General features: G+C 34.9%; 2 protein-coding genes across 6 annotated transcripts in view; both read left to right on the top strand.

Moving 5' to 3' along the window:
* fer1l4 (fer-1 like family member 4) overlaps positions 1–7782 on the top strand; it is a 39040-nt gene extending 31258 nt beyond the window's left edge. For both annotated transcript variants that reach the window (XM_046874741.1, XM_046874740.1), the window contains exons 34-46: positions 522–628; positions 723–857; positions 1020–1142; positions 1604–1731; positions 3357–3527; positions 3734–3888; positions 4082–4263; positions 4469–4554; positions 4807–4905; positions 5037–5278; positions 6427–6725; positions 6858–6958; positions 7172–7782. In XM_046874741.1, the coding sequence (XP_046730697.1) occupies positions 522–628; positions 723–857; positions 1020–1142; positions 1604–1731; positions 3357–3527; positions 3734–3888; positions 4082–4263; positions 4469–4554; positions 4807–4905; positions 5037–5278; positions 6427–6725; positions 6858–6958; positions 7172–7352 (2009 nt within the window). In that variant the 3' untranslated portion in view covers positions 7353–7782. The remainder of the gene's footprint in view (positions 1–521; positions 629–722; positions 858–1019; positions 1143–1603; positions 1732–3356; positions 3528–3733; positions 3889–4081; positions 4264–4468; positions 4555–4806; positions 4906–5036; positions 5279–6426; positions 6726–6857; positions 6959–7171) is intronic.
* A 902-nt stretch (positions 7783–8684) lies between these two features.
* Positions 8685–15030, top strand: part of unm_sa1614 (un-named sa1614) — a 33591-nt gene continuing 27245 nt past the window's right edge. For 2 of the 4 annotated variants that reach the window (XM_046874746.1, XM_046874744.1), the window contains exon 1: positions 8763–9052. In XM_046874746.1, coding sequence (XP_046730702.1) covers positions 8927–9052 — 126 coding nt within the window. In that variant the 5' untranslated portion in view covers positions 8763–8926. Of the gene's footprint in view, positions 9053–15030 lie in introns of all 4 variants that reach the window. The other 2 variants (XM_046874742.1, XM_046874745.1) reach the window with 2 other exon arrangements.

Here is a 15030-nt window from a genome sequence, read left to right as displayed (position 1 = left end):
AGAGCCATCTAACTTACACTGCTCACAGATACAATTATTGCTAGCGACAGAGAAAGACTGACTATACATGTCGCACTTCACACACTGAATGAGCTGGATGCTCGCCATATCAGAAATTACGTGCCTTAATGTGGTTGCTAAAGTTTGTGTTCGCAGTTCTGATAGGAATGGCCTCCACATAATAGGGAATAAAGCGCTCTTCCAAAAGAAAAAAAAAGAGAAGAAACAAAGCTGACGGAAAGTAGAGGATACTCTTAGTCATGTCCCAGTTAGTTTGGTGTAGTTCTGTGTCTTGTGTTTTTGGTAATTTATGTTGTCTTATGTGGCAGCTTGGTCCTGGGAAATCCTGGGAGTATATTTGCATTTCTGTCAGTCATCGTGCTTCTCTCTTTTTTTTTTTTATTTTAAATCTTGTACTCGATTTCCTCATTTGCGAATGGAGATGTTTCAGCTGTTTTAGTTGTTCACAGCTATTTGAATGAGTATATCTGTGTCTTCTAATTATTCATTTTTTTCACCAGAGGGAGGGAACTTTAACATATCTTCTATAGAGGTAGAGGAGGATAATGCAGTGATTGTTGAAATTGAGCCACCCAAGCCAAAGAGAAAGAAAATTGCTACATTGAAGGTTGTAATTCTTTATTGCATGATTTTTCCTGCAGATATTGCACAATAATTGTATCAGTTGACATTGAAAACAATGTTCTTTCCCCCTACATTAGCTGTACAAGTTTGAGCTAGAAAATGAATTCAGTCAGTTCATGGACTGGCTACACACCTTTCCCCTCTACAAAGGCAAGTCTAATTGCGATGATGAGGAGGAGGATGGAAGTGACAGAATAATGGGCAAATACAAGGTAATTGGCACATAATGCTGTTTATTTAGCAGGGTCCTCACTTTTTCACTGTTTTTTGAAACTTTGAAGCTTCAGTTAACCTAAATTAACCCAAACAATGTAAGATAACCAAAGTATTTGTTTTATGGCAGCCATCAGATAAACAGTTTTGATGTGTTTCAGGGTTCGTTTCTGATCTACCCTATTGCCCTTGAAGATGAAGATGAAGACATTGACTTTCAGATCACTAAAGGAATTCCCAAAAATTCCCCAATCAAAATCCTTGTTCGTGTATATGTGGTAAAGGTAAAAATGAGATTAACCTACAATATTTGATTCATGTCTAATTGATGTCAGCTTCCAAAACATAGACTGAGTTGGTGTAACTAGAGGATGGAAAGCGTTGATAAACATCTGATGCAAATGCAATATCATAAATCATAAACATTGATTATTCCTGTATTCAAGTAATATGGGAGCTAGAAAATAGCTTACCAGCTAATAATCAACAAACTTAAACTTTGTTTAAGCAGATGGTCAGATTGCTTGGGTTTTTAATTTAGTGAGTTATGTCTGATCATGGTGTGTATATTGTCCATTTACAATGCTTTAGTTCTTTGTGAGTAATTGTGAGTATATTATATATACTGTATATATGAATTTATAATACTCATTAGTCATTATTTATTATATTAATACATTTTTTTAATGAAATAAGCAAAGCAAATATTCATGACTCTTCATGATGTTCTTGATGTTGTTTAAAGGCCACAAACTTGGCCCCAACAGATCCAAATGGGAAAGCGGACCCATATGTAGTCGTGAGAATTGGACAGCAGCAGCAAGACTCCAAGGAGCGCTACATTCCCAAACAACTGCACCCTGTGTTCGGAGAGTGAGTGCAGTCTTCACATTTTTTTCCTTTCTTTTAGGATTTTCTTAATAACAAGTATTAGTAGATTATTTGATATTAATAATATTTATATATAAGTAATAGTGAAATAACCGAATAACGATATTTTATTGTGCCTTAGCTAAGAGATTGCAACAATATCTCTATGAAATCCATTTCATTACTCAGTTATAACTTATATCTCAGAAATGTGAGTTATTGTTCAACAGTGGCAATCTTGCAATATCTTAGAATATCCTTTTCACAATGCCGCTACCTATTTCCCCAACACCCTTGGTAATACCTTTACATAGACATTGCTAAGAAAAAAAAAGCTTTATGACAATTGACCAGATCAAGAACAGCCTCCAGGGGGTAGGTGCAGCTGTGTCAAAGTCGATTATCAAGCTAGGATTTCACCACAGTATTTACTGTAAGAAAAAATTATAATGACCACGTTGATTGTAATGAAGATGTAGTAGCAGCGTAGCAGTGACAAAACACATAAAGTACTTTGGATTCATCGGAGTCAAAAAATATGCAAAACAAATTCTGCCCAAATGTGTAAATAAGATTTAGCTTTTAAATGTAAATTACATTTAGATTTGAGACATTTGGAAGCCCTTATCTAGAGCAACTTACAACTGAGCAGTGGAGGGTTAAGGGCCTTGCTCAAGGGTCCGGCAGTGGCAGCTTGGTGGAGGTGGGATTTGAACCAAAGTTCAATCAATGCCTCAACCACTGAGCTAGCAATGAGTTACCTTTGCTGGTGCTGGCCTATTACCATTGGTAAGCCTCAAAAACAGGCTTAGACTAGTTGGACAGATGGGACAAAGAATGATAGAAAGAAAAATCCAAGGTAAGAAATGTATTTGAGGAAAAGAGTTGGCATGTATTGATGCTTATGGAACTGATTCTATTGTATTTATTGATTATTTGACTCCTGACAAAAGCAGCAGAATGAATTTAGTGGTCTATAAAGCTATATTATTTTCTTAGATTCAGCCGAAGATTTAATCATTTCTGGACAATTCTTCACAAAAATAAAGCATAATGAAATCATACTTCAATAGCATTGAGGCAAAGAAGTGTAGTGTTCTGCAATAGCCAATTTGATCACCTGATTTCAATTGAGCATGTCTTTCACTTGCTTAAGGAAAGATTCCCAAAAAACAGTCAAAAAAAAAGACAGCTACAGTAAAGGCTTAGTAAAGCAAAACCAAAGAAGAAACTCACTGTAGTGTGTGGTTGTTGACTTTGCAAATACAGAGTTAATGTATTATTATTTTAGTTTGTTGTTTTACTTTTGCCAGTTGTCAATGTCTAGATGTACCTGTACATTACAGTAAAATAGTTTATTGGTTATGATTTTTTTATTTCTTTTATTTTAGATTTCGCTAAATGTTATAAATGTAATGTACACTTCCTGGTCACCCAGTCACTTCTCAAGGGTTCTTAAATAGTTAAGGGTTCTTTACTTTATAAAGGTTTGAACTCCCAGTGGGACAAGCCAAAAATCTCTTGTTGGTTGTACTGATTGCACTGATGTTAATTTTAAAGAGTTACCAGGCCATTGTTTGTGTGTAGGATATTTGTTTTGCATCTTGCATTTTTTTCTTTTTCTGTAGAGTGTTTGAGCTAACGGTGTCCTTCCCTCTGGAGACGGAGCTTACGCTGACAGTATTTGACCATGACTTGGTGGGATCTGATGATGTGATTGGAGAAACACGCATTGACCTGGAGAACCGTTTCTACAGCCGCCACCGAGCTACATGTGGTCTCTCAAAGCGCTATGACAAGTGATAATATATTGTCTATATTCACTGTCTATATACATATACATGTAATATATAGTCTGTATTCAGAAATAACATAAAAAGTACTGTATGTCTAATCTTAAGAATGAATGGTTCTGCTTTCAATTCAGTGAGATACATTTTATTAGAGTTCATTTGTTTGTGCTAAATATAACCTAAATCAGATTATGCATGTCTTGTGATGGTAGGGATGCCTATAATATGTGGCGAGATGCCAAGAAACCATATACCCTTTTGGCTGACCTCTGCCGAAAAAATGGGTTCCCACCCCCTGAGTACAGGGAGTCAGAAGTCAAAGTTCTCAACAAATTATTCAAAATTCCCGACGAGGATTTTCCGGAAGGTCTGTTACTTAATATGTAGATAAATGTTCTGCAAAGAGAAATTCATGCATAAAAACTGAATCATTACTTTGACATTTCCATTGATAAATATGCAAGGTTAATTTGAGAATACATTAGTTGTGAAATTAGTTACTAATAATTGTAATTCTATCAAGATTGTTGTTGAGTTTAAAAACATTTCATTTGTTGCAGAGCTGCTGAAGAAGAATAAAAAGACAGAGGAGGACTATGAGGAGATGGACCAGCACAAGGCTTTAAGTGTGCTTCACCGCTGGGAAGAGATGAGAGAGTTTTCTGTGGGAGCTTGTCCTCTGGTGCCTGAGCATGTGGAGGTCCGATCACTGCTCAACCCAGATAAACCAGGCCTGCCCCAGGTTAGACACGAGCATTTATTCAGCGGTTCCTTCACTTTAAATAATAAAATACAAGCTACTTTCATTATATATATATATTAAACTTGAAAATTCAGATAATGGCTTACGTAGAATAATTCTTCTAAGGTCTTTTGATTTGAAGATTTGTCATTTCAGGATGTTGTGTAGTTTAAGAATAAACAAAAGATTTTTGTGTTTGTGACAGGGCTATGTTCACATGTGGATTGACATGTTTCCTGTAGATGTACCCGCGCCTCCTCCCGTCAACATCAAACCCAGACTCCCCATTAGGTACCCCTTCAGTTAGAGATTATGTGTATATTTAAAAAAGACCTGTTGTTAGTATCTGTTGCTAAATTCTGCACATTAATTTATAGTATATTTAAAAAGTATCTATCAAAATAACTTCAATAACCGCATGTAGTATGAAGAATATGAACATGTATTATATTATATTATAATATATTATGTAGTGAATACTATTTGATAAGCGTAGGTAAAAAAAAAAAAAAACATTCTCATTTGTCTCTTCTTTCTTTCCAGCTATGAGCTTCGGGTTATTATTTGGAATACCGATGATGTTGTTTTGGATGATGTTAACCCATTTACAGGAGAGCCATCAAGTGACATTTATGTTAAAGGGTCAGTCATAAAAGACATTTGGGTGTATTTTATTTAATATTTCATGATTTAATAGTGCAATGTACTTAAATGTTTTTGATGGCATACATTTTTTGGCTGTGTGTGTGTGTGTGTGTGCGCACCAACACCAGTTGGATTAAGGGACTGGATGATGATAAGCAAGAGACAGATGTGCATTTTAATTCGCTGACAGGAGAAGGCAATTTCAACTGGCGCTTCATCTTCCGCTTTGATTACTTGCCCACAGAGAAGGAAATCATATACAAAAAAAAAGAGTCCATATTTTCACTAGAAGCGTCAGAGTTTCGGCAGCCAGCTGTGCTGGTGCTACAGGTTTGGGACTATGACCGTATTGGTTCCAATGACTTTTTGGGTAAGCTGAATGTATAGACATGAAGTAGAACATTTTAAACATAAACTTCTCTCTTCTCTCTTCTCTCTAGCTTTCAGACATTGAGCCAGTAGAAATTTGCTTATGTGGACCACTGTTCAAGCAGCTTAATAAATGAAGCCTTTGCCACACCCATTCTTATGAAAAGGCTTTTGCGTAGGCAGTCACTTATCTGAGTAAAATCTAAAATGATTGTACTTATACTGCATATGATAATACATTAAGTTGCCAGTTTATTTGCTTCCTGCCTACACTTTCTAAATAGGCATTATTATATACTAATAAGCAACCACTCTTCAAGTGATTGTCAGTGGTGGAGTGGAGCTTTGGGTGACGCCCAAATAAAGTAAATATTAGATGGGTTACATTCAGTAAATATTCACCTGCTAGTTTAACTGAAAACATGGTCCATGAGTCCAGGTACAAGAACAGTTTCCCTGGCAACTCAGCATACAACTTATTACAGTTTTTTTTTAGATGCTTTGGAACATTTCTTGAATCATTTTTAATATCTGCAAAACAGAAAGTGCATTTCTCAAAACAATTTGTACAAACAGAACCACAAAATGGATTACCGGCAAAAGCCTGTACTTTTCTAAAAATCCAGTTCATCTCTTATAAGCACAGTATCTCTCAAAAGTGAATACACCACATCACATTTCAGCAACCATTTTAGTATGTATTCTCAATTAACAATACTATAGAAATGAAACATATGTTATATGTATATACTGTGTATATATATATATATATATATATATATATATATATATATATATATATATATATATATATATATATATATATAAATTAGATATATTTTAGAGTAGTCAATGTGCAGCTTGTATAGCAGTGTACTCACTGAGATACTGTGTTTTTCATTCAACATATCATTGCCATCGGAATTGTTCAAATTGTTTTGAAAAATGTATTCTTTATCTGAGAAAAAGGTTATACACACTGGGGATGAATATGAAATGATAGATCAGAATTTCAGCTGTCATGTCAGTATATTTGCATCTAGAAGTAATAAACAAGTAATACACATTTTGTTTAAAACCCACCTATTTTTCAAGTGATTAAAATAATTAAAATAAATGTCAGCTTTAAAGCTCTTTATTTGTTTTAAGGATCAATTGAGCTGCGACTGAGTGATATGGTTCGTGCAGCTAAAGCCTCTGAAGTATGTAGTGTGAAGATGGCCAAGGACAAGGCCAGCCCGCGCTTTTCCATCTTCCGCAGCAAGAGAATGAAAGGCTGGTGGCCCCTCATCAAACTAAAGAGTCAAGAGGACATTGAGAGGGAGGAGAGAGATGCGGAACTAGAGAAGAATAAGAAGAAAAAGAAAAAGAAGCAGAGCAAACGCAGCAAGATGAAGCCAGAAGACATACAGTTTGTAGACTGCAGTGGAAACACTTTCCTCTTAACGGTATTAAATGTGCAAAGATATTGTTGTGCTATGTTGAGAATGATTATGATAACTGTTATAAATATTTATATATGAAGATATTGGTAAAAGCTCTCTATTAGTATTTATGATTCACAATTTCTATTTTTCAAGGGCAAAGTTGAGGCTGAATTTAACTTGTTGACTGCTGAAGAAGCTGAGAAGAACCCTGTGGGCAAAGCACGCAAGGAACCAGAACCACTAGACAAACCAAAGTAAGAGATTACAACAAGTATTTATTCAGTCCTACAGCTACAGTGATATAAAGTTTTTGAGATATTAAGTGATATTAAGTTAGTTTCATATTTATAATATTGATTCATTGGACTTATCTGTCTTTGAACAGCTAAGCAACCTGGCACCTTTGGTTTATAAAAGTATAATTTGTGTGACATTATCTATAATTCATTTTACATTTTCTCTTACAGTCGTCCCAAGACATCTTTTAACTGGTTTGTGAACCCAATGAAGACCTTTGTGTTCTTCATCTGGAAGAAGTACAAGAAATACATCATTGCTTTGATTATTCTAGCAATTCTTACACTGTTCCTTTTCCTCATCTTGTATACCCTGCCCACACACATCAGTCAGCTTATTGTAAATGGCTGACAAGTGTGAGAGGAAACATTTATTGTGACTGATTCTTTTTATAGAAATGGCAATAATAAGAACCTATCTGCCAATGTTAGGCTGCTCACTCTCATGATCACAAATATTCCTTATAGACTGAATTAATGTATATATTCTCTAATTTACTTCATTGGATTATTGATTGTTGCTTTTATATGTATAAATGTAAACCTATAATAATGTTGAATGTATTTTTTTTGTCTGTTCTGAAATATTTTGGTATTTAATTTAACTGTAACTGGTTAACTGTAAACAGCTTGAACAGTGTGAAATATGAGACTGTTCAGTGTGGACAAAGACAAATGCAACATTCACAATAACAGATTTGTCTACATTAAATTGACAACAGTCTGTAACTACAGCCTACAAATTCATATTTATATGGTCCTTTAAAGCATTTTTGTTAAAACAGCTCCCAGCCCTTTATTACTTGCATCAAATCTTTCTTACCTGTATATTACTTACATCAAATATCTCTCACCTCTATATTACATACATCAAATATCTCTTACCTCTATATTACATACATCAAATATCTCTTACCTGTATATTACTTACATCAAATATCTCTTACCTGTATATTAATTACATGAAATCTCTTACCTGTATATTACTTACATTACATATCTCTTACCTGTATATTACTTACATCAATTAGCTCTTACCTGTATATTACATACATCAAATATATTTTACCTCTATATTACTTACATCAACTAGGTCTCATATATTACATACGAGAAAAGCAAAGAACAGAAAGGTGTTGCAATGGCCCAATCAAAGTCCAGACCTTATTCCGACTGAAATGCTGTGGCTGGACCTTAAGAGAGCTGTGCATAAACAAATGCCTGCAAATCGCAATGATCTGAAGGCACATTAAAAAAAAAAAAAAAAAAAGAATGAGCTAAAAATCCTCTACTATGACAGAGACTGATAATGTCATACAGAACACACTTACTTCAAGTTATTGCTGTAAAGGTGGTTCTACAAGCTATTGAGTCATTTAATATTTCTTTAAAAATAAAAAATGAAGTGTAATATATCACGTGCTGCCCATCTAAGGTTGTATTCATCTAATTCTAAGACATCCTAAGGATCAGATGATATTTATGTCCTGATACGTAAAGCTACAGAATTAAAAGAGGGTGTACTGTTTTTTTCACACGACTGTATTAACTACATATTAACTTTGACACTTTTTTGCGGTGTAGACCTCGTTTAAATTTATTTCCGGCCACCTATTAAACCGATTTCTGCATTGTAATAGACTCTTCAGTTATATGAAAGGCGTTTTATTTACGGAGCATGCGCACTGGCACCTAACTGAGCGAACATCATTGTCCTCTATATACCCGGCGCTCATCATGTTCAGGCTGCAAAGAGGAAAAACACTTCTGCGCTTCACTCTACTCTTTGTATGTATTGTGCTTTACTGTAGCCTGACACACATACACACAGATACTTATTGCTCCGTTTTTAATGGGTACAGATTAAAACCGTTTCTTAGCTTTATTTTATAATTTTTTATTATAATTTCTTTTTTTTCTAATAAAATGCCTGAGTTCATATCAGTGGAGGAGTTCATTTCGGAGACTTTGGAGGACTATAGTTCTCCAACAACCTCTTCCTTCATCACCAAAATGACAAGTTGCCGGAATTCCGTTAATAATATTGAAGAGGTAGGCTGTCATTAGTCCTTTTTACTCCTCACTGTATAGGAGACATCTCAAATAATAGAAATCCAGCGCTACTTTGACAGCTGTGTGTAGAGAGATGAAGAGGATTCACGGTATCTGCTCTTGCGGGATTTGTCTGTGATGGTTTGGTCCTGGTTTGTCTGATGTGTATATGATATAATGTGCGGGTTTGTGATATATTACTTCGTTGCCGCTTTGTTTTCGTTTTTACCACAAACTAAGAGGAAGATGATGAGAAGTGGAAACGCGCTTGTCTAACCCGGCTTCTGTTCCGCTTTAAGCAGCTTCAGGCTCTTTGTCCACTTTGTCTTTTGGTTTGTGTGGGTATACTGTCTAGCCATGCCTCGCGCATTTCTTTGTGATGTTCATGATCAGCCTTTACCAAAAGCGCCTATATCGAATAAGGATAGTTGGGATGTATAAATGGGAAGTGTGCATGGCCTTTGTTAACAGCTTGGATTTGCTCCTGTTCGATGTTCCGCTACTCCACTAATACAGAGATCTGCTCAACCAAAACGCTGATGTTATCCTACCGACCATCTTTATTTCTCCTACAAATTGATCACCTTAAACATCTGGTACAATTTATGTAACTTTGAAACCATGTCTTGAATATTTGATTTTATTGTGGAACCTCAGCATAAACACAAGCATTCTCCGCATTTTCCGCTTTTATTCACTATTATTATTATTTTTATGTCATACAAATCCTGATCATTTCCTCTGTTATACTGAAACTATAGGCAAAATAATCATTTCTATATTCTATGTTCATATCCTATATGTATTTGCTTCTTATCTTATTCTGCGTATATAATCTATCTTGCATATTATGTGTGCCATGCACCTTATATGCACTATACAAATATGGATTAATCCACAGAACTATTTTGCCCAATACAAAAGGAAATGGTTAATGCAATCCTCAACACTCCTTGTATGGATATTGTGTCATTTTTGCACCAGATTGCAAACATGCATTCAATGCCATACCCAGCACAATAAGGATGGTGACTTCCTCTAATTCTAGCAGGCATGTTATATCTTCATGTAACCATGGTGATGACCTAGGCTGTGAAAAGCAATATGAACTGAACAGTGTAGCACATTACATGCTTGATGGTTTGAGCATCATCTGAGATGACCAATCCCGCTTGCACTAGTGAACTCTGCACATTTATAGCCTGAGGGGTTTGATGGTACAGAGAGCATGCTTGGTTAGAAAATCTTTAATTTTATATTGATTGCAGAACAGCAGCTTTTGTGCATGTCTTAACGCTAATCATTATCAAAGTCACCTCTAATCTCAGATCAAATAAGGAAAGTTCATTAGATAAGTAGAAACATAAATTAAAATTAATTAGCACTCCCTCAGTTAAGGATACATTTATGAAGCATGAGTTACATATTGGCAGCCCGTTGTAATTATATAATTTACTTCAAAAGTATATTGTAAAAAATCTTTGTTTAAGTCAATACCTAAAGGCTTCAGTGAGTAATACAAAGGGAAAATGGATTATGGTAAGGAGCTGTCAGTTTTCAGGTCTAAGGTATGCATATTATTGCATAGAAAGAGAAAGACTCTGTGGAGTCTCATACTCTAACCATGTTTGGGACCACATGAGTCATAATCAGCTGTGGAGAGACAAATCTGCCTATAGATCATTTAAACTGAAATGCAAATAAATTACTAAGTTGTTATTTGTATAATTTGCGCTAATATTGTGCAGGGGATGCTTGTTCTTGTATGGTGCTTTGTGTAACTTTCCTCATTGGCAATTAGCAAAGGAGTTAAGAGCAGGAGAAAATGTGACATAATTGGACAGTTAAATGCACATTACACACAACATATACCACTATTTAGAATACATAGAAAATGGTATGTTATGGCTTGCTTTTACTATAAGAGCAGCTTGATCTAGATGTGCTGCAGCACAGTAGATCAGAATTAGATCACCAACACCACTACTGTGAGACTAATGAACAATCTTGTGTATGCATTTTATTAATTTATTTATTTTTGTCTGACACCACTTAGTATTATCACAGGCACACAACATAGACTATTATAATTATTCACTTCCCCTCTCAAATGGAAATCCCCCAGGCTGTACTGGTGAGTTGCTCTCTCCTTCTGCTACAGTAGACAGGCTCACTGTAGTTTAGGAAAATCTTAAAACTCTTCTGTATACCTAAATGTTGATTTCTCTGCTGTCTGCTACAAACTCCTCAGTAGACAAAAAAAAGTTTGTGATTCAATAAACAATTTAATCTCTGGGCCAGTTGGTCCCAGTTTTATAAAAATCCTGATAAATATGTGGCACAGATGGCAAATGCTTGAATTATAACATACCACTAATCATGAAGTCACCTCTGGATTTACATGTAGAACCCTTTATTCAATGTTTTTGTTTATGTAATGAAAGAGTACATTATGTTTTTTTTTTTACATTTTTGCAATCTTTCAACATACACAATTTATTTAGGTTTAATCATGATGTAATTTAGTATAATACACAGCTTCTGCTGTATTAGAAAAGGTAATGATTTTAATGGCTATTACTAGTAATGCTTCTGTTCATGAAAAAGAAAAACAGATTATATATTCATCTAATAACATTTAAAATTGGATTAGGGAACCAAGCCCAGCATGAATGCTTATTGAAATTATTGGGCTTAATGCAAACAAATGTCCCACTAAAAGATAGACCTCCTGTTATGTCATGAGGAACAGAAGATTTAACTGTGCTGAGTCTGCTATTCTCTCCGACCACTGTGCATGGTCAGGAAAATGTGAATTATACAGAATAATATAGTAAAGTCTGGAATCAGATATGCATAAAAACATGTTTCTGTGTAATATCTTTTTTACATGGTATCCTGTCAGGTCATGGTATCCAATGAGGAATCAGTGTATACATACATATACCAACATTTAAAGCCTACTGGCTAATTATAATACACAAAAGGGCTTTTCACACTGCGCTTAAGCCCAAGTTGATGTCGTTCTAAACCCCATTTTTTAAGTTCAGGTAGAGAAATGGTTGCGACTAGTAATCTAGAAACTGTGGTTAGAAAACCTTGTACTACTTTTATAAACATGTACAGTGTGAAACAATGTAGTCATGGTTGTTGACAATGTAAATATGCGATTCCAGAACAATGTTAAATGTGATACAAGAAAACCCAGGATTCTGTTTATCCTGTTTAATATAACTACGGTTAACTAAGTCTGAAAATTGCCTGATGGTCTTAATTCATTTTTAATACACATGAAGCTACAAAACTGGCATAGGAATATTTCTTCATCTTTGTCCTCAAAACAAACACAGTGACCTATAAGTACACTTTCATATGGAAATGAAACAAATCCAACCTCCACACCTCCCTTCTCTACACTGTTAGTGTTTCAGTATACTTCACTATTATAAAATCACTGACCACAATGGAGTAGAAAAAGGTATTATTTTATTTAATGTTTTGTATGTTAAATGATAGTTAATATAGGGTAGTTGGATTATTTAAAGATTCATTGATTTTCTAAAAGTTTTAAACAAATAAAGCACTTTATTAGAAAACCAAAATAAACACAGTTACCACTTACATTTCTTAAGCTCCTTTTATATTTAGACAGAAGCCTAACAAGCTCTACCAGACAGTGATCGTAGGCCATGAACACTATAGAAACAGTAGAAAATTCAAGTTTATTCAAGTATATATAGTGTCAACTGGGTTTGTGTCAGTCATGTGATCTTCTACAGTGTGGAATCTCTTATTTAACTAACATCCCTTAACCTTCACCTACAGAATTCCTTCTTATTTATTCATGTTGACAATTTAAAGCTCAGTCAGACATAAGGTTCATCAGCTTTTAAAAATAAATTTTCTATGAAATCCAGGATTTTATAAGACATTTAATAGTTTTAAGTTTATTTTCTTGTAGTGGTGCAGTGTTAAAGCCTTAAATGTGCCTTGTGTATTTCCAAGGTGTGAACAAGTTTTTTTCTCACAGTCAATAAAACACAGACCTGATATTGTAAATGTTTGAAATGAACAGTGGGAAGACTTTTTTACTCTGATCCATTTGTTGTTCCACTCCTTTAAAGCCAACAAAAATGCAAAAACACGTACTTAGGATTGAACCAGAAACCAAATAAAGACAAGCGGAGCACAACATATTAAATGTACAGCACAGTGTGGGTTAGTTTTCTTTAATAAACAACAGGAACAGAATCCGGATAAGACACACTGCATAATTAAAAAAAAAAAATTACTGTTAACTGACTGCACTATGCTGAACATCAGCATAGACGGCTAGACTATATACGTAAGTAAACAGAAAATCTGGAAAAACAGCCCTCACTGGTTTTTTCCACTCAAATAAAGCTTCTTCTTTCTAAAACCCAGCACTTCTCCTTTAGCTACTGTTTTCTTCATTAACTATGCATATTGATCTCAGATAACCCAATAACCCAAAAAATGACTAGAATAATCCTAAACATTTAAGTAAGTCAAATGACAGACAGAGCTCTGCAGATCTTGCTGTTTATACAGAGCAAATGAATGGCAGGGGGAGATAATTGCAAGCGAAAATTATATTCTCAGTGTATCAGTATCTGAAGTTACAGCATAAAGGGTGTTCATGGTTGATGGCTGTAAATAATAAGGTACCAGTTGTGTTCTTGGTAGGATGCACTTAAAATGGATTGTATGCTGCTTGTAATGATGTCATATTAGTAGAGTGTATCACACTATTTTGGACGAAGCAGTCTGTGCTGTCAAACATTTATAATTATGTTAAAACATTTGTTATCTCTTGTTTAAACAGTCCGCTTCTGACAACATGTATTTATCATCCACTTAGTAAAACTACTGGCTTAAAAGAATGTTTCCTGCATCCTCTGTCAATTATAGCAAATTATGTGCTTTAGAAAATAAATCAGTCTCTAATGTTGTGAATCTAAACATTTTGGATTATGCCCCACACATAATAACAGTGGTGGTAGTCTCAGTTGTTTTCTTTAATTCTTCTATCATTTCCGCTGTGTATTCTTATTTTATGCTCCAATTACTTTTGTGCATACATCAATGCACTGCATAGCATCTGTTAGTTGTAGCAAACATTATTTTGCTTCACAAATGTTACAACATGGATATGTACCCATCATTACCCTTCGGAAGGCATGATTTTTTTTGCAACTTGCTTGAATTGCTAAAACAGGAAATGTTTCTGCATAGCGTTGTTCCAGCGTTGTAACAAACTTATTCATTAGGCAGTAGGCTTACTACAACATTTACACTAAGTGCTATGGAAGCCATTCTATGCAATATGTAGATATAGTGAGCAGGAGCTAAAATGTAAATTAGGCAAAAATACTTTTGTCTGCAATAAGTGTTTACGATCATAAAGCTTAAACAAATGATCCTGTAACCCCCTTCTAATGCGCTCTGTATGAAGCTCAAACTGAGGTTTAAAATCCAGTTTATGGTGGTGGAAATTGTTTAACACATATTTATTCCTGTGTTCCTAACTTATTTCTTTGACATACAGTACAGACCAAAGTTTGGACACACCTTCTCATTCAAAGAGTTTTCTTTATTTTCATGACTATGAAAATTGTTGATTCACACTGAAGGCATCAAAACTATGAATTAACACATGTGGAATTATAAATGGAATTATATACATAACAAAAAAGTGTGAAACAACTGAAAATATGTCATATTCTAGGTTCTTCAAAGTAGCCACCTTTTGCTTTGATTACTGCTTTGCACACTCTTGGTATTCTCTTGATGAGCTTCAAGAGGTAGTCACCTGAAATGGTCTTCCAGCAGTCTTGAAGGAGTTCCCAGAGATGCTTAGCACTTGTTGGCCCTTTTGCCTTCACTCTGCGGTCCAGCTCACCCCAAACCATCTCGATTGGGTTCAGGTCTGGTGACTGTGGAGGCCTGGTCATCTG

Source organism: Silurus meridionalis, chromosome 19 (assembly GCF_014805685.1).
Source record: "Silurus meridionalis isolate SWU-2019-XX chromosome 19, ASM1480568v1, whole genome shotgun sequence".
NCBI lineage: Eukaryota > Metazoa > Chordata > Actinopteri > Siluriformes > Siluridae > Silurus > Silurus meridionalis.
Note: the sequence above shows the minus strand (reverse complement) of the source record. Positions and strands in the feature narration are given on the sequence as shown.